The sequence below is a fragment of the Scleropages formosus genome, chromosome 19 (genome assembly GCF_900964775.1).
Source record: "Scleropages formosus chromosome 19, fSclFor1.1, whole genome shotgun sequence".
In the NCBI taxonomy this organism is placed as follows: domain Eukaryota; kingdom Metazoa; phylum Chordata; class Actinopteri; order Osteoglossiformes; family Osteoglossidae; genus Scleropages; species Scleropages formosus.
In genome coordinates this window covers 20,338,504-20,360,884 of record NC_041824.1, presented here as the reverse complement: position 1 = coordinate 20,360,884, position 22,381 = coordinate 20,338,504, and the positions used below count along the sequence as shown (strand labels likewise).

Below are 22,381 nucleotides of genomic sequence, written 5' to 3'. Positions count from 1 at the left end.
CATAGTTCTTTCTGGGGTCTTTCCATTGTAGGGTCAGCCTTTCTGGTTTTTGTTTGATGTTTGTATACCTCAGATACCAATTATTGACCTTAACTGTCCACTTCCTATCTTTCATTCTTGCTGTGTGACCTGCCTTTCTAGTTTGTACTGCCATGTAATGTTTTCGCAACATCTGTAACTCCTCTTTTTTCTCCATATTTTTACCTATCTGTTTCCTTTCTATCTAAAGTCTCTATTGTGGCCCATTTTGTTTGTGTTACAAATTCTTTGTTCTACTTCTGTGTGGGTAGTGATTCAAAAGCAGAGGAAAATGACATCACAATCACAGCTGTTGCAAGCGGGCTCAGCGATGCTGACGATTCCATGGGCCCACATCTGGAGAGGGCCCACATCAGTTCCAGTTGCACTTTTATTTCATTTTATTTTATTTTATTGTATTTAAGGGGGCAGGGTGGCACAGCAGGTTTGGCCTATGCCTGCTCTCTGGTGGGTCTGGGGTTTGAGTCCTGCTTGGGGTGCCTTGTGATGGACTGGCGTCCTGTCCTGGGTGTGTCCCCTCCCCCTTCAGCCCAATGCCCTGTGTTGCTGGGTTAGGCTCTGGCTCGCCGCGACCCCACTTGGGACAAGCGGTTTCAGACTGTGTCTGTGTGTGTGTGTGTGTGTTTTTTCTTTAAGGGAGGGGGACACACCCTAGTATTCCTTCAACAGACCTGCAATTAATAGCTACGTCCTTGATCACAAGAAATTTAAAAAAGAGTGTGGCAGGAAGGATCAAAAAAGCGCCAAAGTAATGTTTCAACTGAAAAAGAGCCACGAGATCATCAGTATGTCATACAGTATTTCAATAGCTGAGATGTTGGTTACACCCATAATGTAAGTGTGTGTTACAGCCACTTTGGGATTGAACCTTACTGTGGGGCAGTGCGTTTAGTTCTAAGAGGAAAGGCCTGTGAAAGGCAGAGCTTTGGCGCAGTAACCACACGACGCGCTCCGTCGCCATTGTCCTGTATGGGAGCCCAGGAGGAGCTCGCGCGACCAGGAGGCGCGGCCCCTTTAAAAGTGCCCACGCGGCGGAAAGGTAAGGAGTGGTACGGTGCGGCTGGGAGCGCGCGCGCGCCAAGCCCCGTCCAGTCTCTTTGTATGCATGGCGGTGCCCGACTGCAGACTCAAACGGCATTTACCACCGGTCTTGTGACAATTTATGAGGCGGGTAAAAAAAAAAAAAAAAAAAAAGGCTGAAGAGAAAGTCCGTGTTTTGCTACAAACAGCCTCAAAAATAACGCCGCAGCGCTCGTGGTTTACTTACCCGCTGGGGGGGAGAAGAAGCAAGTAAGGGCATGATGATGGAGAAGCGTGGCACGCGACAATAATTTATTAGTATTTTTTTGTTTTTAATCAGGAAACTGGAAATGAAGAGTCGAATATAGTGTATGCTGCCTAACGTTAATGCATGATGTGGTTTGCGTGCCTGACAGCGACACAATATAATATTCTTGTGTTTCTAGGGGTGCATGGTGATGCTGTGTACGCTGTAAGATACACCCATTACCACAGTAACTGAGACTTGGCTTGAAGCATGACAGCGTTGGCACCTTTGGTACCTGCCTGCCTTGGGCAGCTAACGGCACCAGATCCGTTTGTACTGGAGGGAAAACGGCGATGCGCGGATAATAAAGCCGCTTGAGCGTCGGGCTGTGCCTGCGGTGCGGTGCATGGACTGAGCTGCGCACGGACACGCGTGACATGATTACATGCAAAATGAAAATGCGCGTGTGTTTTAAACAGCGGAACACACACACCTCCCCGGGAAGTCGGCGTTGGGAACACATCGACGTTCGATCCTGCTAACCCTAAATTGAATTTAAAAATATTTTCTGAAAAAAAAAAAAAGGGCGGACAAGCAATAATAATCGCAAATTACCACAATTAAAGCGGCCCCTTGCAATTTTTCCGTTGCCACCCAAAAAAATGGTGTTAATGGCGACTTGTTCGCTTCCAGAATTGAGAACAGTGAAAACGTGGTTGTTTTGAGCTGCAGATCACAGAGAATGCAGAGGTTTGTGGCTGCAACCTGCCTTGCTTATTCCTTTGCAGATACCAGAGCACATTGAGGACTCCCTTCTGCCGCCGTTTGCTGCAGGCGACGTCACGCCTCCTCAGGACACCGGGGGCGGCCGCTTTTGCTGATCTTAGCATCTTCGCAGCTTTTTTTTTTTTTTTTTCCAGAGGGATGCTTATGGGGGAAGGATAGAGCACCAGCGTCCACGGTAGTGTTTAACCCCCAGTCCTCGGCCTCCTTGGACGCGGCAGCGGCACACCTATTGATATTGTTGAGAGCGGACTCGCCCGCATCCCGCCTCCCCCCCCCCCTTTCCCTCCCGCGCGCCGTTCCCACGCGCCAGTTGCGGGAAGGATGATGGTTGCTGCATAGCGGCACCTGCGATGACCGACTGGGAGTGGAAGCGCTTGGGGTCCGTGGTACTGTGAAGGGACGAGACCCGAGAGTTTGACGCAGACGTTTGTGCGCGCGCGTCTGCTTTTTTATTATATTTCTGAGAAGTAAACATCTACAGAGAACTCCGCGGCGACCCCCCGCTAACGGATATCGCCGGGTTTAGCTGAAGGTGACACCCTATCCGCAGGTAAGACACTTTTCTTTAATACTACTCGCAAAATTAAGATTCGCTGAAGATGACTGGAAAGGTAATTTATGGCCTTTTTCAACAGGATTGCCATCTGAATGAGCGCGCTGCAGTAAATCAGGGTGCTAATGATCATTATCGTTATAATATTCTCAGAGGTGCGCAAAATTCCTGATTTGCAGTTACATCCGCACGGATTATTAGTGCGTTAACTTACTAAAAGTATAATGCTCGTTCAAAGTTTGAAAGTTTACAGCCGATGGTAAGTTTTATACAGATTTTATTCATTTTCCAGATGCAGAATATATATACATGCATATATATATATTAATATTAATAGCTGATTTATCTGTGCGATAAATCATGTTGAATCACTCCATGTGTTTAAAGTCTGCAGTCTCGGTCCTAGAATGCGTCTGAGGTGTTTTACATATACTACAGTAATCTTCCAGCTGTGCTAGTACCAGTTATATTTAACAGCAAACCATAACCACATAGCCAAATAACTTATGTATGCATACATGATATAAATAAGGTCAGTAATAATGTGGTTTTCTCTAGCATACTGAGTCATCTGTTGCAGAGGAATATTATATGTGAAAAATGCCCTGAAATAAATCCTTCGTCACTATGTTGATGAGTAAACATGTAGCAGTGGTTGTTATCACTGTTGGGTGGTTATGAAATTTTCATCTATGATTTTGGTGCACTCTGCAACAGTGCCTTGTTTCAACATGGTATTATATGGGCTTACTGTATATAAATGCAGCAATCAAATTTCTTGCTGAAAACTAATGTACTGAATGCAGAGGCATGTATCAGCATTTCTTAATGTATAGTTTACTTCTTTTTAATATATAATTCTTAATTATAGACCTGCATGTTCACATTTCTTCCTGCAGGCTCACATTCTTTCCTCTGTAGTATTCACATTATGACTGTGTTTTTTTTTTTGTCATACCCTTTTAAAGATTTTATTGTCAATGGTGTAATATATGCTTAGATCCAAATACCATATGAAATAAGTTTTAGTTCTGAAATACCTCTACAAAATTCTTTATGTTTTCTAATATCGAGTGCCGTAATTTGCTTCATTCATGAAATGTCACATTACGAAGGCTTTTCTATAAGTTTAAGCTGCATTGTAGAATACATAGCAAGGAAAAAAAATGCATTCCTTAATTTTTTTTTTGAAATATAAAAAGGCAACAACATGATGTATGTTTGGTGTGTAACATAAATAAAGTCTGGTATGTAGTATTTTCTCTTTTTTCTTATTCTATTATCTTTTATCCTTCAGCTCAATCCAGCCGAGACACTGGCACTAGCACTCAAACCATTTTTTTTCTCTGAGCACACACCACGAGGCACTGCTGAACAGGCCTTACTACCCTCTGAATCTCCAAAATGACAGTGGCCACCGGGGACCCAGCAGACGAGACGGTGGCCCACCCCGGCCAGCCCCAGGACACCTATGATCCCGAGGCAGACCATGAGTGCTGTGAGAGGGTGGTCATCAACATCTCGGGCCTGCGCTTTGAGACACAGCTCAAGACCCTCTCACAGTTCCCTGACACCCTTTTGGGGGACCCCAAGAAGAGGATGCGCTACTTTGACCCCTTAAGGAATGAGTACTTCTTTGACCGCAACCGACCCAGCTTTGACGCTATCCTCTACTACTATCAGTCGGGTGGGAGGCTGCGTCGGCCAGTGAATGTTACCCTGGACATCTTCTCAGAGGAGATTCGCTTCTACGAGCTAGGAGAGGAGGCTATTGAGATTTTTCGGGAAGATGAGGGCTTTATCAAAGAGGAGGAAAAGCCATTGCCTGAGAATGAGTTTCAGAGGCAGGTGTGGTTGCTGTTTGAGTACCCTGAAAGCTCAGGTCCAGCCAGGATTATCGCCATCATATCTGTAATGGTCATTCTCATCTCCATTGTCAGCTTCTGCCTGGAGACCCTGCCTATCTTCCGCAATGACGAGGAAGAGATGCATAAAGTTTACCAACCCATCTCCAACACCACATCTACATACCATTCAACTTACTTCACTGACCCCTTCTTTATCCTGGAAACCCTCTGCATCATCTGGTTCTCTTTTGAGTTTTTGGTTCGATTCTTCGCTTGCCCCAGTAAAGCAGGTTTCTTCGTCAACATCATGAACATCATTGACATTGTGGCCATCATTCCCTACTTCATAACTCTGGGTACGGAACTGGCAGAGAGTCCAGAGGATGGTCAACAAGGGCAACAGGCTATGTCCCTAGCTATTCTGAGAGTCATCAGGTTGGTCAGGGTTTTTCGAATCTTCAAGCTTTCCAGGCATTCGAAGGGGCTCCAGATTCTGGGTCAGACGCTGAAGGCTAGCATGCGTGAGCTAGGCCTGCTCATCTTTTTCCTCTTCATTGGAGTCATCCTCTTCTCCAGTGCTGTGTACTTTGCCGAAGCAGATGAGGCAGACTCCCAGTTCATCAGTATTCCTGATGCCTTCTGGTGGGCTGTGGTTTCCATGACCACAGTTGGCTATGGTGACATGGTCCCCACCACCATTGGAGGCAAAATTGTGGGCTCACTTTGTGCCATTGCTGGTGTACTTACCATTGCTCTGCCAGTGCCTGTCATCGTCTCCAACTTCAACTACTTCTACCACCGCGAGACAGAAGGTGAGGAGCAGGCCCAGTACCTCCAGGTCACAAGTGTCCCAAAGATGGATTCCACTGAGGACCTGAAGAAAAGTCGGAGTGGCTCCACCATGAGCAAGTCAGACTACATGGAGATCCAAGAGGCAGTGAACAACAGCAGGGAGGACTTCCGTGAGGAGAACCTTAAGACAGCCAACTGCACACTGGCCAACACCAATTATGTCAACATCACCAAGATGCTCACGGATGTATAACCACACAGTGCAACTGAATTAACTCTGGGGGCAGTGGGATGAAAAAGAAAGGGCTGCCCATTTCTTAAAGACTTGGGACCCATTCAAGTGGAACCAAATGGATATCAGCCATGCTCCACTGGGAGCAGAGGATCAGTAGAGAGGACCCTGAACAATATGCTCTACACCTCCCTCAACCCTTTCAAACTAGCCCTGGACCTTCATCATGTCTTAACCACTAGAAGATTCTGCATCCTCGTTTTGGTGTCTGCATGGAGTTTGTCTTTTCTGTGTGACTGTTCAGTAGTTGATATCCTGCTTGCAACAGTAGCCAAACAAGTAGCTGAATAGAACATTAAAACTTAGCATACAGGGATTCTGACTTCTGGTTCCTCGTAAATTCCATACCCTTCTGTATTTTTCCTGTCTCATACCTTTCCTAGAACCCCTTACTGATCATAAAAGGCTGGTTTTGTTCCTGGGAGAAGCAAAACATCAACACTACCATTTACCAGCTTCTAATTTCACCACCTTTGACTTCACTGAGGGCAAAAAAAATGACGAAAGTGAAAGGAAGTTTTCATCCCTTCAGAGAATGCCTTCACAGGTGATTTTCACTATAGGGAGGAGCTGTCTACCGGACACTTGAAATACAGTACTTTCGACCACAGTGCAGAAGGGTCACTCACAGGTGCCCGCTGGAAACTCAAACCACGCAGGGAAAACAAGTCGACGTCAGAATCTGATTGCAGAGCTGTTTCCTGTCATACCTTTTTGTGGTTATTTTCCTGCAGAGTTTCTATCAGATTTTGCAAGAAGGAACCAACGGATGTATATGGTGCAAGCCTCTTCCCTCCCATCTGTGTGAGGCACACTTGGGGGAGAGATAGTTAAAAGAAAAAAAAACAGAGTGAATGTCTCTTAACGGCTCATTTATTTATTTCTGTTTGCTGATCCATTTCCTGTGGCTGGTCCTCAGCAGAAGGTGCACTCCATCCTGCCATGGGGGTTCTGTAACCAAGGCAAGCTACAACGCTTTTCCCTCTCTCATTGCATTATGTCAGGATTAAACCTGGGGGGAGAAGGACTAAAGGAAAAGATGGCAGGCATGCAGACAGTTCTTTCTTTTCCATCATTTCCCCCACATTCTACACATATCCTTCCACACCCCACCTCACTTCACCTGCTGCAATCCACGTAGCATAGCGTATATAGCTATACATCTCCCGTATTGCGGTGTTCACATGTTGAGCTAAAAAACTGCTAACACTTTATTCAGGTGACCAAAGATTAATTTACTGCCGCTCAATGTACATTTCTAGCATCTGTGTCAAAGCACTTTTTTTAAAAATTTTGTATTCACGTATGGTTTGTTTTTAGTGCATATGGTTCAGCCTCAGAGGCTGGTGTAACCTGCAACAAACCGGGAGTCCTCCAGAGTCTGCTTTTCCACAGATAGGAGATACTCTGCAAATCTTAATGCATGCCCTAGAAATTTCCTTTGTAGCATGCATTTCTGTATACATAACATTATAAAGAAACACTAGTAATGAATATCAATATCTGTATATTTTTTCTCTGTGAGACATTAAGGCTATGTGCAATATATAAATATAGATCTTTTTTAAAAGTCATGTTAAATTTTTATAATCTTGCTTTAATTTTTGTCTTATTGAGAGCACTTATACGATAGTCCAGGTCCAGAGGCTTTTCATGATGACGTTGTCAGAGAGACACGTGGTATGACAGTGAGCGTAATGGCAGTGCTGCAGGCTGTCCAATGCCTACCCACTTCTATCCACCCAGCTGCACCCTCGGGAAGAATGCAGGGGTGGCAGTAATCATCACCTTTTTTGCAAAATTTTCACATCAGTGGGGCTACGTAGGTAATCACGTTAAGATTATGTGTGACATGGATCTTTTGCACCAACGTTTTTAACTGCCCATCGTATGGCTTTTCAGGGACCCAGCTAAAGGCCCAGCTGAAATCATGGGGAATTATAGAAAAGTATATATAAATAGATAACATCATATTAGAGTACATTACCTTCTATGCGGCACACTGATACGGTGTGGTAAAGTAGAGAGGGTGACATGTTCCAAAGTCTTTAGGTGTATTTTCATTCATGAATGTATCTGTTTACCTAATTGATATTGTTCCTACGAATGGTTTGTAACAATGATCAGCTATCATATACTAGTTATTTGCTAATGAGTTGCACTTTTCATATCCAGTCCTATGCAATGCCCCCTTTCTTGTACTGGACTCACGGTTCAGATCAAAGCTACACATCAAGATGTGTTTGTTGTTGTTTTGAAATTCCTCCTTGCAGCTAAGCTACATTTGAAACCGGCATCACCTCTTAGCAAAGGGGAGCAGCATGGCCCCATGCGGTTTTGTAAATGCCCGGGTTCTTGTTTCTCAGATGAACAACATGCAGAGGAATGTAGAATGGCCATCTCTTGGCCATCGTACTCCCTACTGGAATCGATACCTCTGTGTCATCCGGTCCGCACCAGGTGAGCTTCCGGGAACACCGTACATGGGAACATGCTGTGCTTTAGTCCGGACGTACATGCCCCTAGCAATAGTTGAAACGGGAGGCCCCAGCAGTTGTGACTCAAATAAATTCAACTGACAGCTGGGCATCTGATCTGGAAACAGTAAGCGGTGGCCTTTGCAATGTTAGGATGAGAGGGATGCACTTCTGATGACGTGAAAATCTCTTTGAGCAACTTGAGCTCATTCCAGGTGGGGTTTAAGTTTATGGGCTTAGAATATAGAGTGTAGTTGTCCTTGATTATTTTAGATAGAAGGGGGCAGCAGATGTGGGAGCTAGGAGTACTGTTTACTTGACAAAAAGGATAGGTAGATGTAGAATCTCTACCCAGCTGAGTTTGAGGACCAGGAGCGCAGGACTTCAGGCAACAACCCAGCACTTTTGAAACAGGGAATCCAGTGTGTGACTTTGAAGCACTTTCCTACTACCAATTCCACCCCCCCCCCCCCCCCCCCACCACCACCACCACCACCACCACACAAAAGACACTTTTTCCAGCCATTCCATTGATGTAGATGGTGTCTGTGGGTCAGTGTGCGTGTATGCATTGGTGCTTTTCCAAATGTGTCTGAATGGGGATTGGACCCACCTTTCAAAAATGGAGACCCCAGCGACCAATTACTAACATATTTTGGACCAATTCACTTTTTTAAAGACTTTCATGGGCTGGACTCATGCCCATAATTCTGTGGATTTATGATCAGTGCTGCTGAGGACTGTTGGCCTTGATTGATTTATCTCATGATTTTTACACCTGCCTAAGTGTACTAGTATGCACATTTAAAATTCATATATAGAGAAACACTAAACTGTATGAACCTTTGTATGTTGTCCTCCACACAACCAGAGCTTTGACTATTGTATATTAGACAGTACTGTTGCTTTTATCAATATCTTAAATGCAGGATTTTACTTTATATGCCTTTTGCCATGTACAGTTATTCCCAGTTTGTACAGCACTCTTAGGTACAATCATATCCTAATAATCCAGTATAAGATTACCAATATTGTAACAGATATTGTAGTAATAGGTTTAGATTTGGGGAACTTTAAGCACAATAAGAAAGCGAAACTTGCATGCAAGATTGTTCTGGAATCTATGCCTGTCAAAGTTGTCACTGCAAATCCTTGAGACTGACGCATTCTGTAGAATCTCTACTTGTTTTCAAACGGGAGGAAGAATTGGATGACATTTTTCATCAAAGGCTCACCGGGAACATTCCAGAGTAAGAGATGGAAAGGGCCTTACATAAGTGGACACACCCTCCCATCACTCAACCCCCATACATACATGGAAAATTATTTTAAAAAATGATAGCCGGATGTGTGCAGAAGTGGGCTGTTTGGAGTGTGTCAGAAGACCTGTGCGTGACATGTCTGGTGTGTTAGCTGGGCTGCTTCTCCCCAGGTCCTCTTCCTTGTTGCAGTGATAAGCGATACTGGAATGATAGAGGAGCAGTGTCCATGAAGTCACAAGGCAGCCGCTTCTGTTCCAAGGGCATGGTGCGAACTTTGTGGGCTCTGGAGCGTCCATCGTGGCCCCTCCCCAGCCTTGATATACACATCTTTGCTGCTGCCAGCAGTAGTCTATTCCAGCCAGGAAATCAACAACTGCCAAGAGGTTTGTCTGTCCAATGCCAGCTGGAGCTTGAGGAGGTCTGGAATTCCTGCACAAAAGCCTCTGTTTATGACCACCCATGACATCGTGGTCTGGTGTGACCCCAGGATATTTTGGACCCACCCAGCTTAGTCATCCAGGTGGCCTGACTTCTCACAATGTCTGTATAAAGCTGATTTTTTTTTTTTTTTTTCTAGAATAAAGACAAATCATAAAATGAACTGGAAAAAAACAAAAGTCTTACATGCCATCTATCTGTGGATGTAACTCTGGAAAGCACATTCAATGATGCACTTTACCAGGACTACGGGAAGAGTCAAAAACAATTCAATGGAGGGCAAAAAGACTGAAATCAAAGTTCATGTAATCCTTCCAAATTACTATAACCGTCATACAAGTAATACCGATAGCAATGATGATGAAAATAATAACATGATTATAACCAAAAATATTGTCTGCTGTTTCTTTTTAATCACTGGAGTCTGTCTTGGTGGTGAACGGTAACAATTACAGACATGGTCTCTAAGTCTCAGCAGTTCTTGTTGAAGCCGTGAGTGGCTCTTGGGGAGATGTTTACAAGGTTCTTTGCTTTTTTACAGTCTGCATACTGTAGCTTGAGGGTCTCTGCTTTGTTATCAAAAGCTCTTCAAAACGGAGGTTTCGAATCTAGTTAACTGATGAGTGTGACTGAGAGGGTGTGGTACCGTTACTGTATTCTCCTAAAAATACTTAGAAGAAATAGCGTTTATTGTTGACATTTGCCCATCTTCAAAGCTGCTCCAAATGGAGCTGTTTGGAGTTGCGAAGTACAGACACTAGCTACATGCCTTTCTGCACATTTCTGCTCCTGCCATCCTTCCTAAGTGAAAAAGATGCAGTCTGAGGTTTAGTGAACAAGCAAAGCATCTAAATATAACCAGAATGTTCCTGGGGGGGTCTTGATCCCATGGGGATATCTGAAGAGCGCTAATTTCCCGCCAGCCGTGGATAAGTGGCCGATGCTTGCTGGCGTATGTTGCTCAGTAAGCATCTAAGCAGCATGTTTATTGTTGAGCTTGCTTCCACAGATGATGTCTGCGCGATACCGTACACTTTTGGCCCATCTGCATTTTTACAGCTTAGCTATGGGTGTGGCTTCGGGAATCAGGCTGGGCCCCGTTCTCACTGAGACACCTGTCTTTACCACAGCTGTAAAGGGAGGACTGCCCCAAGGAAGGTTCTGGAAAAACAGCTGAGAGACATTGATCTGCAGGGTTCTATTTGATTAGGCTGGTGTAAAGTGAGGCTTTGTAAAGCACTTTGGCCAATTGTAAATGTGAAGGACCGACTGGGAATTTTTAGATTGCTACGCATGCGATCTCTGACTGCAGAGAGAGCGTGCATCACGTGGAACTGCACTTAGGAAGGCTTTCGCCTCATTTTTAAATTATTTAATGCATTTTCTCTCATCCTTTTCCCCAAAGAGATCTGCAAAAACAGAATGTGTAGCGTAAGCTGTCCGAAGTTAGAGACATCCTCTGTAACATGATTCCCAGACCTTAACTTTGTGACCACCCATTCCTTTTGGATCCGATGATGGCAACACATAAAATGTGGACCTTGACCGTCCGTTATGGTCGTTTTCTTTTCTATATTCTTTTCTGTTTCCTTCACGGAACTATCTTTCACTCATTTTTGCACACACTTTCTGAACTTTGCAGATGGTATAAAGAGCAACCAAGGTTCTGTCTGCTCCTCTTGCAAACACAGTAAAGGACATATATTACCGATATAATTTTTGGAAACAACAGGACTGGCTGTAAATCAAATACATTGATACTTCCTTAAATACATGTAATATAATCAGATTTTTTTTTTCATATTTGCTTACTTTTATTGAACACACTAAGACTATTTTTAATAATAATATTGCTCTGTGGGTCAAAGTGGTACACTGGAACATTGTGGTATTAGTGTGACAAAATGAAGAAAAAATATTGCAGCGGAAGGATTATACAAAGCAATAAAATGATAGACCTGATTTTTTAATGCTGTAGAACTGAGTAGTCTTAGTGGTCAATAGAACAGAATTCTAATTAATATGAAAGAGCAAATTTGGTATCAAGGTATGAAGTATGCCAGTGTATATATACTGTATATACAGTATGGTGTATATGCAGTTAGTGTGGTAAACTAGAGTACAGTATGAAGGGTTAAGTTCTCAGTGTTGACTACATGTGTACGGTGTATGAAGCAGAGCTCTGTGTGTTGATCAGTGTATCAGTGCAGTAACAGAGTGTAAGGAGGTGGGTGGTGTTTCAGTGTTGCTGAAAGTCGGTGCTGTGAGATCTCAGTATATTTATATCCCCGTGACCCCGTATGGGACAAGCGGTTCTGAAAATGTGTGTGTGTGTGTGTGTGTGTGTGTGTGTATTCACTGAGTGGACACTTTTCTCCAAAGCACCTTACAATGTTGTTACCTACAGCTGTTTACCCATTTCAAAAGCTGAATTATATACTATATATGTCACAACACAGTAAATTAGGTGGAATTCAAGGTAAAGCAGTGGAGATGTAATTGCAAAAATGCCAGTGCAAATGACTTTCATTTTAATTTCTAATTAGCATGATTTATATTTGTACCACAACTGCTTCTTCTTCCAAAAGGTGAAAAGATTTGGAAGATTAAAACAACTGCTGGTGTCCAAATCTAGTATTATCCCTCCAGGGTTGCAGGTTTGAATCCACTCTGTCTCTCCCAAGTTTTTTTTTTTTTCCCCTCTCTGTTTGTGTGGGTTTACTCTGGTTATCAAATTTCTTCCCACAATCAGATGCTTTGCAGGTGAATAGTGACTCCAGATTTCTCTTATTGTCTGGATGTGTGTATATGGCTCTATCACTACAACCCTGAGTGGCTAAGCAGGTGCTGAAAAACAAATGGATTCTTGAATGAATGGATTTATGGATTAATAAGGGCTGTCAAATTCAGTTGTGTTTAGATGCTTGCGCATGCATGTGTGTGTTTGTGTGTGGGGTGTATGTGGATGGCTACTCAGCAAGGGACTAGAGTGGCCTCTCCAGGGTCAACCACCCGTAAGTCTAGCACGCACTGATTCCGGGATAGGCACCAGACCATCATGACCCTGATCAGCACAAGTACTTAACAAAAGTGAGTGAGATTATTTCAGTGCTAATTTTTCATCTGAAAAGTCTGCTTTTAACAGCACTATCCTTATAATCTGAATAACAAGAATGCCCAGTATGCAACAAAATCCAGTAGGCTGATGGAGTTTTATTAACTTTTGTTAAACTGTGGAAGTGCCATGTTACTGCACAAAATAACTTCATTGTGTAAAGTCCCAGAACACAGGTTGCAGTGGTCACTGTTAAGGGGACAATTAAGAGGTCACCTAAGATCTCACCCAGTACGTGACACATTTTTTTGTTTTATAAGGTAAGTTTTTTGTTGCCAGGGGCGCGGTGACACGGTGGGTTGGACTGGGTCCTGCTCTCTGGTGGGTCTGGGGTTTGAGTCCTGCTTGGGGTGCCTTGCGGCGGACTGGCGTCCCGTCCTGGGTGTGTCCCCTCCCGCTCCGGCCTTACGCCCTGAGTTGCCGGGTAGGCTCCGTGACCCCGTATGGGACAGGCGGTTCAGAAAGTCTGTGTGTGTGTGTGTGTGTGTGTGTGTGTGTGTGTGTGTGTGTGTGTGTGTGTGTGTGTGTGTGTGTGTGTGTGTGTGTGTCTTTTTGTTGCCTAAGACATGGTGCTGTCTCTTGGATGTCTATAATTCCATGATCTGCCTTATATTACATTTAAACTACACTCGGAAAAAATGTGTGTTGTTAATGTGCAATGAAGGCATTTAAAAGTACCTGCTACAGTTTGAACTTCAATTTTTAACAAAAAGCTTTCAGGTTTGACTTCCAGCGAGAGCCCTTGAACAAGGTACTTGATCTGCACTGTTCCAGTAAATATTAAAAAAATATCTCTATAAATGGACAATTCAAGCACTATAGATGGTGTATAAAATTTGAGCTTTGTAAGTCGCTTTGGATAATAATATAATAATGAAACACCATCAAAACATTAATAGTATCCCATATTGAATCTGTTGAGAGCTGGTGGAGTGTTTTAGCTCTGAAGCTGATTGTATTTTCCAAATTCTACAATTCTTGCCACCACAAAGCCACGTGCCTGGTCTTCTCTTTACAGCACTATAACTAAAAGTTGCTTTAAAACACTGAGTTTCACTGATTCTTATGTCTGCTGTTTTTTTTTTTTCTTTTTTTCTCCGTTATGCATGGGTGCTTAATGGCTCCTAAACCATATCTTAAAAAAATTATTTGACTTAATCTATATTTTCATGGAAAATCTAACAATGTTTTGTAATATTAGCAGTAAACATAGTATTTTAAAATAAACTACACTGGAAAAATCATCTTGGCCTTTACCCTCATTGTATAGATCATAGATTGCTGTCATGTAAGGGGGGCGCAGTGGGTTGGACCGGGTCCTGCTCTCTAGTGGGTCTGGGGTTCGAGTCCCGCTTCGGGTGCCTTGCGATGGACTGGCATCCTGTCCTGGGTGTGTCCCCCTCCAGCCTTACACCCTGAGTTGCCAGGTTCGGCTCCGGTTCCCCGCGACCCCCTATGGGACAAGTGGTTCAGAAAATGTGTGTGCGTACGCTGTCATGTAAATTATTTGCATAAATCCAGTTTCCATCTTTGGAAAGTCTCTGACTGTCCTGGTTTGGTTAGATGCGGTTGCTTTGTATTAGAAAATTATATAATCATTTTAATGCATGCATATCTACCTTCATAACCTTGAATACCAAATAACCTTTCAAAGAACCATTAATCAATATTTAATTATCAATTACCACCTGTCTGTGACTGGTTCACTGTGGGCTGAAGACCATCCTGAAAGCCCAGAGCATGTGATAGGTTACATGGATAGGAATCCAGTACAACCCAAAGCAAAAGCTCTAAAAACTAGTTTGTCCCAGCTTAGCTTCAGCTGTATGGCAATGTATTTATAGGCCACCATGGGCTGTAGCTTAAGATGTCCTTTTCTTGAATATTACTATTTGTCATTTAAAAGGATAAAGCTAATATTATAATATAATATTCCTGTCCAGGGGGGCGCAGTGGGTTGGACCGGGTCCTGCTCTCCAGTGGGTCTGGGGTTCGAGCCCCTGCTTGGGGTGCCTTGCGACGGACTGGCGTCCCATCCTGGGTGTGTCCCCTCCCCCTCCGGCCTTATGCCCTGTGTTGCTGGGTTAGGCTCCGGCTCCCTGCGACCCCAAATGGGACAAGCCGTTCGGAAAATGCGTTTGTGTGTGTGTTTGTGTGTGTGTGTGTGTGTGTGTGTGTGTGTGTGTGTGTGTGTGTGTGTGTGTGTGTGTGTGCATTCCTGTCCATGTAACCTACCACATGCCCTGGGCTTCTAATATAGAAAAGCTGGTAGTGTAGTGGTTAAAGCTGCTGCCTTTGGATCCAAAGGGTACAGGTTTAGTCCCCACTTCTGGCTGTAGTACCCTTGAGCAAGGTACTTACCATAAGTTGCTCCAGTAAAATTGCCTGGCTTTATAAACGGGTGAAATAATCATAACCTGAACCCTGTAAGTTGCTTTGGAAAAATGTGTCAGATAAATATAAATTGGTAGAAATTTTGTCCAACCAAAAACAAAGAATATTAGTTAAAGAAAGGAATGGGCTTGTGGATAGTAGGGAGTTAATGAGCTAACAATCTATGTTTTTGAATGAAAAATGCCACGAGTCCACTGCTTTTTTACCACTGAGAAGGTTATTAACCTGATTCACTTCAGTAAAATCGTCCTTCACCTAAAGCATAAAGTGGTAAAATGTTAAAAAATGTAAACTACAGAACAGTAGTGGGGTAAAAATGCAGAACTTGAATAGACAGCCTCTGGGTTATTAATTCAGTAGTCAATAGTCTTAATCAATAGTCTTATAGTTGGAATCTGATGTTTTAAATTCCATAAGAGGCTATTTATGTGGTACTCCACAGTGTTTACTTTTAACTCATTAAAGCAACTTGCCATATTAAATGGTTAAAATCACAAGTGGCTTTGGAAAGAAATGTCAGCTAAGTAGTGAAATACAAATTATGATAGTGTTTAGATCTGCTGCTTTAGCTGTCTTTTTGTGTTTAATTAAATTCTTAAATAATTCCTAAAGATACCTCAAACACGATGCCACATGTCCTAAGTTGTCCGTAAACTTTTTTCTTTTTTTTTCTCTCAAAAGAATAGAAAAGCTGGCGGCAGTTCGGTTGAGAAAACTGAAATTATTAATTGAAGTTAACGTGATTGCTTTTAAATTAAGTACTACTGATTATTTGCTCATTATTTGCACTTAAATAAGTAAAGGTGTATTATTCCTTTTCAACAGTAATTTCTCAATTTGCCAAATATTAATGACCAGTTTTTCAAGCAAGAGAGCACAGAAGAGGAATTCTTGATTTCAACATTGCTTTGAATGTAATTTTGCAGTAGATGTTGAAAGCAGCATAGCACTTCTGTTGAAAGTCCACTTCAGTTAGAACAACTCCATACCAAAAATATATCCCCCCTGTCATACTACATGGAAAAGTAAGGATGGAGGGGGTGGTCCACTATCTGTGCCAGCTGAACAGAAGTGAAGAGGCAAGTAGAGATGTACAACATCATTAGTCTGCCTTGCATCAGTCACCTGGATCTGTGACCTGGCAGGAATACCCTGTTCTATCCAATGGAACAGAGGAAAATTTCTCTGATAAAAAGTGGATCCATAAGAGTCATTTTGGATGTCTGCCCTGTTCAGCAGCGAACCCTTCCTGTTTTGTAGGGAGGTCAGCCAGCTGGGTGGAGATCAGAGTGGGCGTGTAAGCACGGGAGTTTCAGAACGGGGCTTCTGGGACTTTGGGGTGGCCAGAACACAACATGGGACAGGGACAGGCTCAGGAAGGGCTTTTTGCTATGTGGCCAAAGAGATTATCAGAATGGTAGTAAATGCCTGCAATGGGAGGTTCACATTTGTTACGGACTAAAAAATCTTTGCATGCAGCCTTTGCAAAATGGCTTTTTATCTTTATGCAAAGAGAAGTGGGGATTCTTAGTCTTATCTTTGTATGTTAAAATAATGTATAATAAAATATATTATAAATAATCCATTTGTATTATATCCCTTCTATATGCGCTCATCAAGACCAGCAAAGATTTCTAAGACTATGAGCAGCACTATGGGTAATTTTGGATAGAAAATTGAGGACATGTCAAAAAAGTGTGCATCACTGCTTTCACGTAACTGCCATTATTTGCAAAAGTACAATAAAGATATGAGATAATAACAAAAATAACATTTTTGGACCTGGTGAAAACAAACACAGACAGTGGTTGGGCTTATGGCAAGTGAGAACAGTGTAATAATACAGTATCTAAGGGGGAGTGGATAATACTATGATTTGAGCTGTAATTTACAAATGGTCCAAATCCCCACCTTGTTCTAGTACCTGTGACTTAGGTACTTACCCTGAGTTACTCTGGTGAACAACCCTGGAGTATAAATGGCCAAACATTAATAAATAGCTTGAACTTGCAATCTAATATTGTTCATCACCTTGGACAAATACATCAGATGAACAAAAGGTAATAAGAAGAGAAGCATCCTGCATACACAGGAGTGACAGAATCGAGTTAGATATCAAGGCAGTGTTGAAGGTGAGCTTAAGTCGTGCGTCAGTGAGAGGAAAAGATATCACGCAGGATAATCTAAGAAGCAGGTGTTCCCCAAAAAGACTACTCTTTGTCGTGCTCCTGCAGACAGCATGTTGGTTGCTTAAAATAATTCTGCCGGTGTTAATATTTCATAACACGCAGCACCGAGTGGGCCATCAGATGGGACAGCTGGCTTTCTCTTCCCTCTTCTTTCTCTCCGCCATGAAAAAGGGCAGCAAGATGCAGAGCAGCGGGAGAGCATGCTGCTTGTTTTGCACACGCAAAGGAGGGTTTCCTTTGTTGTGCATCAGCCAGATGGCTGGGTACGAAGCCTGCTGTATTGGTACATGTTTTGCTTTAGACTGTGGAGAAACTGCACCTGTCCTATTGACAACCTTCGTAGTTTCCTCTCATATGTATGTCCAGACCTCACGAAGTTCTGAATTTGTCTACGTTCCTTTATCTCCCTCATCTAATGCAGTGTTCATGTATCATTCAGGTCCTGCCTTCAGAAAAAAGTAAAAAATCCCGGAACACCTCGCAATGCTGACACATTTACATGCATAGACAGTATCACAATTTTTCTGTTAGTATTTCACAGTTCCTGCCGATAAAAAATATTCAATTTGCCAAGGGTTTATTATCATTTAAACAGTTGATATGAATGTGACTGTTTTATGCATGATGATATTTATGCAGTTTCAGCCCATCTTTATTTCTGCTCCAGTCATAGAGAAGGTAGTGGACAGGAGCCATAAGCCATATCGTGCAGTTACTGTATACAAATGACAGTTAAGACTTGACTCTATTATGTCACAGAAATTTACTTTGTTGTCCAAATATTACTTTTTCACCTTGAGCGCTATCTATAACATAACCAAAGCATTTTCCTGAGCTCCATAAATGGATTTTCAATTCCAAGGGTCAGAGCATCTGTACAACACCTAGCAGTTGCTGTCCTTATTTGGACAGAAATGAGACAGCAGCTGTATAATAAGTGTATAAGTGGTAGAGCGCTAAGAGCAGTAGGTCAAAGGAGCACTCTCTGAGGCATGGAGTTAAGGTGTCGTGGTTGGTTCCGGAAGAAAGTGGCGGACCCAAGTGCAGAGCGGAATTCATGGTTTATTCAGGGAAATCCAAGAGCGGAGGTCAAGGGACAGGCCATCGGTCTTCGAGGCGCAAACGTCGTTACAAGGAGAATCCAAAAGGCAAGGTCGGTACACAGGCAAAAGGTCGATGATCATAGGAAGGTACAGGAACGTAGGCGCAAGGGACGGGAGTGGGGAAGGAGTCAGGGAACAGGAAGGAGTGGAGCAAGAGGCTAGGAGATTGCTAACAACAAGGCTGAACAAGGTTCCGCATCAGCTGGTGGTTTGACGCAGCCTTTTATATCCCAGTCTGCACCGCGTCCCAGGTGTTCTGCATCAGCTCGATGGTGTGGGCGTAACAGTACTCCCCCCTCCAGGAGCAGCCCTCGATACTCGAAGGGCGGCTAGGAGTACGACCCCGAGGTCAGGCCGCAGGCCTGTCCAGATAATCCCTGCGGAAGTCAGCGATGAGGCTAGGGTCCAGGATATTTCACGCTGCCACCCAACAACGTTCCTCTGGCCTGTATCCTTCCCAGTCAACCAGATACTGAAGGCCCCCACTGCGGCGCCAGGAATCCAGGAGCGCCTTAACGGCATAAACCGGTGCACCCCCGTCTGTCAGGTGTATCGGGGCCGGCACCACTGATGTTGGCTGGTGTAAGGAGGTGGCCAAGGGCTTGAGGAAGGATATGTGGAACGTTGGGTGTGTCTGTAGATGCTGGGGCAGCTGCAGGCAGTACGAGACTGGGAATACTCGACGGGTGACTTAGAAGGGTCTGATGTACTTCGGGCTGAGTTTCTTTGACATATAGGGTCCTTGGAGACCCTGGATTGATAACCATACCCTCTGTCCTGGTGTAAAGGTGAGGTGTCGCCGATGTAGATCGGTGTGCTGTTTGATCCGGGCTTGAGTTCTGAGGAGGCGTCGTCTTACAGCTGCCCATACCTCACTGCTGGTCCGGTACCAGGAGTCCACAGCAGGCACATCACTGGAGCCCGGTTGCAAGGGGAGCAGAGTTGGCTGGTACCCCAGGATGCACTGGAACGGAGAGACACCTGTAGAGGTATGAGTCAGTGTGTTATGGGCATATTCTGCCCATGAAAGGTATCGAACCCAGTGATTCGGGTGCTCCAGGCTGTAACTCCTGAGAAACCGACCAATCTCTTGTTGCAGTCGTTCCACCTGCCTGTCGGCTTGAGGGTGATATCTTAAAGTAATACTCACCAAGACCCTGAGTTTTGTCCAAAAGGCCTTCCAAACACAGGAGGTGAACTGAGGTCCCCGGTCAGACACTATGTCTTCAGGTAAACTGCAGAGCCAAAAGACATGATGGAAAAGCATCTCTACGGTCTCCAAGGCGGAGGAGAGCTTGGGCAGGGGGGGAATCATGCGACAGCCCTTGGAGAACCAATCTATGACAGTCAATATGGTAGTCTTACCTTCTGAGGGAGATAGGTAGCCCAGGAAGTCCACTGCTATATGTGTCCATGGACGATTGCGCACAGGTAGAGGCTCCAGGAGCCCTGCCGGTTTCTGATTCAAAGCCTTGGACTGTGCTCAGACAGGGCAAGCACAGACAAAGTCTTGCATATCCTCCAAGAGGGACGGCCACCAGTACAGCTGCTGTATTCTTGCCTGGGTTTTCCCAAACCCCGGGTGACTCGCTGCCGGATGGTCATGGGCCCATTGTAGGAGCGTAGTCTGCAGACCTGGGGGGACATACTGTTTTCCAGAAGGTTTACCTGGTGGTTCGGGGTCTGAGTTTTGTGCTTGGGTAAGGTCTTGGGTGAAGTCCCACTGAACAGGTGCCACGAAGCAGGACCTGGGAAGGATGTAGTCGGGGTGTGGAACATTCTGCTTCTCGTCATGGAGTCGAGAGAGGGCGTCCGCTTTAGTGTTCCTAGGCCCTGGCCAGTAAGTAACAGTAAAGTTGAACCAAGAAAAGAACAATGACCACCTGGCCTGACGTGAGTTGAGGCGCAGTGCGGTCTGCAAGTACTGCAAGTTCTTATGGTCCGTAAGTACCAAAAAAGGGTGTTGTGCTCCTTCTAACCAGTGTTGCCACTCTTCCAGGGCTAACTTCATTGCTAGTAATTCTCTATTCCCAATGTCATAGTTTCGTTCGGCAGCTGACAGCTTTCTGGAAAAAAAGGCACAAGGGTACAACTTTGCGGGCTTACCTTGTCGCTGGGAGAGAACAGCCCCTACCCCTGAGTCTGAGGCATCCACCTCCACCATGAATGGCAACTCTGGGTCTGGTTGTTGCAGGATGGGGGCTGTTGTAAATTTTTCCTTGAGGGCCTCGAAGGCTCGTTAGGCTTCTTGGTTCCACAGGAGACGAGGGGCTTTGCTTGCGGTAAGCACGGTCAACGGAGCGATGATCGTGTTGAAGTTCCTAATGAACCGGCGGTAAAAATTCAAGAACCCCAGGAACTGCTGGAGAGCCTTTGTGGTGGTTGGATGAGGCCATTGTTGGATTGTCTGAAGTATACCGGGATCCATGGCAATACCTTCTTGGGTGAGTATGAAGCCTAAGAAGGAGACTCGTTTCTTATGAAATTCACACTTCTCCAACTTCACGTATAACCGGTTCTGCAGCAGCCGCTGGAGCACCTGTCTGACAGTTCGGACATGCCTGGCCATTGTGTCAGAGTAGATCAAAATACCGTCGAGGTATACGAGAACCCCGCTGTTGATCGTGTCCCCGAGTACATAGTTAACAAAAAGTCTGGAGGACGCTGGGTGCATTCACTAGGCCGAACGGCATGACCAGGTATTCGTAATGACCTAGGGTGGTACTGAATGCAGTCTTCCATTTGTCTCCCTCCCAGATACGGACCAGATTATAGACACTTCTCAGGTCTAACTTCGTGAACCAGTGCGCTTGCTGGATGTTCTCTGTGGTGGCTGTGATCAAGGGTAGGGGATGTGAATTTTTTATTGTGATGCTATTCAAACCCCAATAATCTATACACGGACGAAGCCCACCATCTTTCTTTTCTATGAAGAAAAACCCGGCTGATGCATGGGACGTGGAAGGACGTATGATTCTTGCTTCTAAGGCTTCGGAAATGTACTTCTGCAAGGCTATTTGCTCAGGCCTGGAGAGCGGATATATGCTACTGCGAGGTGGCGTAGTACCTGAAAGTAGGTTGATTGCACAATCCCACAGGCGATGTGGTGGTAACTCGGAGGCGTGCTTTTTACTGAAAAGCTCAGCCAGGTCTTGACACTCGGGGGGAACCGGTACTGGTGGGGTAGAGTCTGAGCCTTCTATGGACATGGCTCGGCAAGGTAGCCTCAAACAGGTCATCTCACACTGGGTTCCCCAAACCACCAACTCCCCAGTGATCCAACGAAAAACTGGGTCATGGTGGGAGAGCCACGGGAACCCTAGGATCAGGGGAAACTCAGGAGATGTAATCAAATAAAACTGCAACGTTTCTTGGTGACATACCCCCACACTCACTGTCACCTGTGCAGTCTGATGGTCCACGTAACCCCTCCATAGGGGCTGGTCATCCAGAGCCTTCACTCCCAGACGTCTCTCAATGGGTTTGATGGGGACGCCATGCGCCTGAGCAAAACCAGAGTCCATGAAGCACCCTGCCGCCCCCAAATCAACTATGTCTTGAGTCTTCACCTGCCGTGAACCCCACAATAGCATAAGGGGTACGGTTAGGCGGTTACAACAAAGGGTCCCACTCACCTTGGTCTCGGGGCGGACAGGGCACTGAAGACGGAGGTGACCAGACTCGCCGCAGTAGAGACATAGTTGCTTTTGTAGGCGTCGCTGGCGTTCTGCAGAGGACAGACGTCCGTGCCCCAACTGCAGTGGCTTTGCTTTCTCCTGAGCAGGACTGGAGCCTTCTGGGGAAGGTTCCAGGCCAGGTTCATGGAT

At 44.7% G+C, this 22,381-nt stretch overlaps 1 protein-coding gene across 2 annotated transcripts; it reads left to right on the top strand.

Moving 5' to 3' along the window:
* The first annotated feature begins 1,091 nt into the window (after positions 1-1,091).
* Positions 1,092-6,996, top strand: kcna2b (potassium voltage-gated channel, shaker-related subfamily, member 2b). Of its 2 annotated transcripts, none has more exons than XM_018760151.2 (3): positions 1,092-1,329; positions 2,227-2,642; positions 3,943-6,996. In XM_018760151.2, exon 3 carries the CDS (start codon positions 4,050-4,052, stop codon positions 5,535-5,537), a length of 1,488 nt encoding a protein of 495 aa, XP_018615667.1. In that variant the 5' UTR covers positions 1,092-1,329; positions 2,227-2,642; positions 3,943-4,049; the 3' UTR covers positions 5,538-6,996. The 2 variants fall into 2 exon arrangements, with proteins under 2 accessions (XP_018615667.1, XP_018615666.1); XM_018760150.2 differs by having other exon boundaries at positions 2,095-2,642.
* The last annotated feature ends 15,385 nt before the right edge of the window (positions 6,997-22,381 follow it).

Bases quoted from the DNA above. Each gene is read 5' to 3' on its own strand.
- kcna2b (XM_018760151.2), top strand. From the start codon at position 4,050: ATGACAGTGGCCACCGGGGACCCAGCAGACGAGACGGTGGCCCACCCC.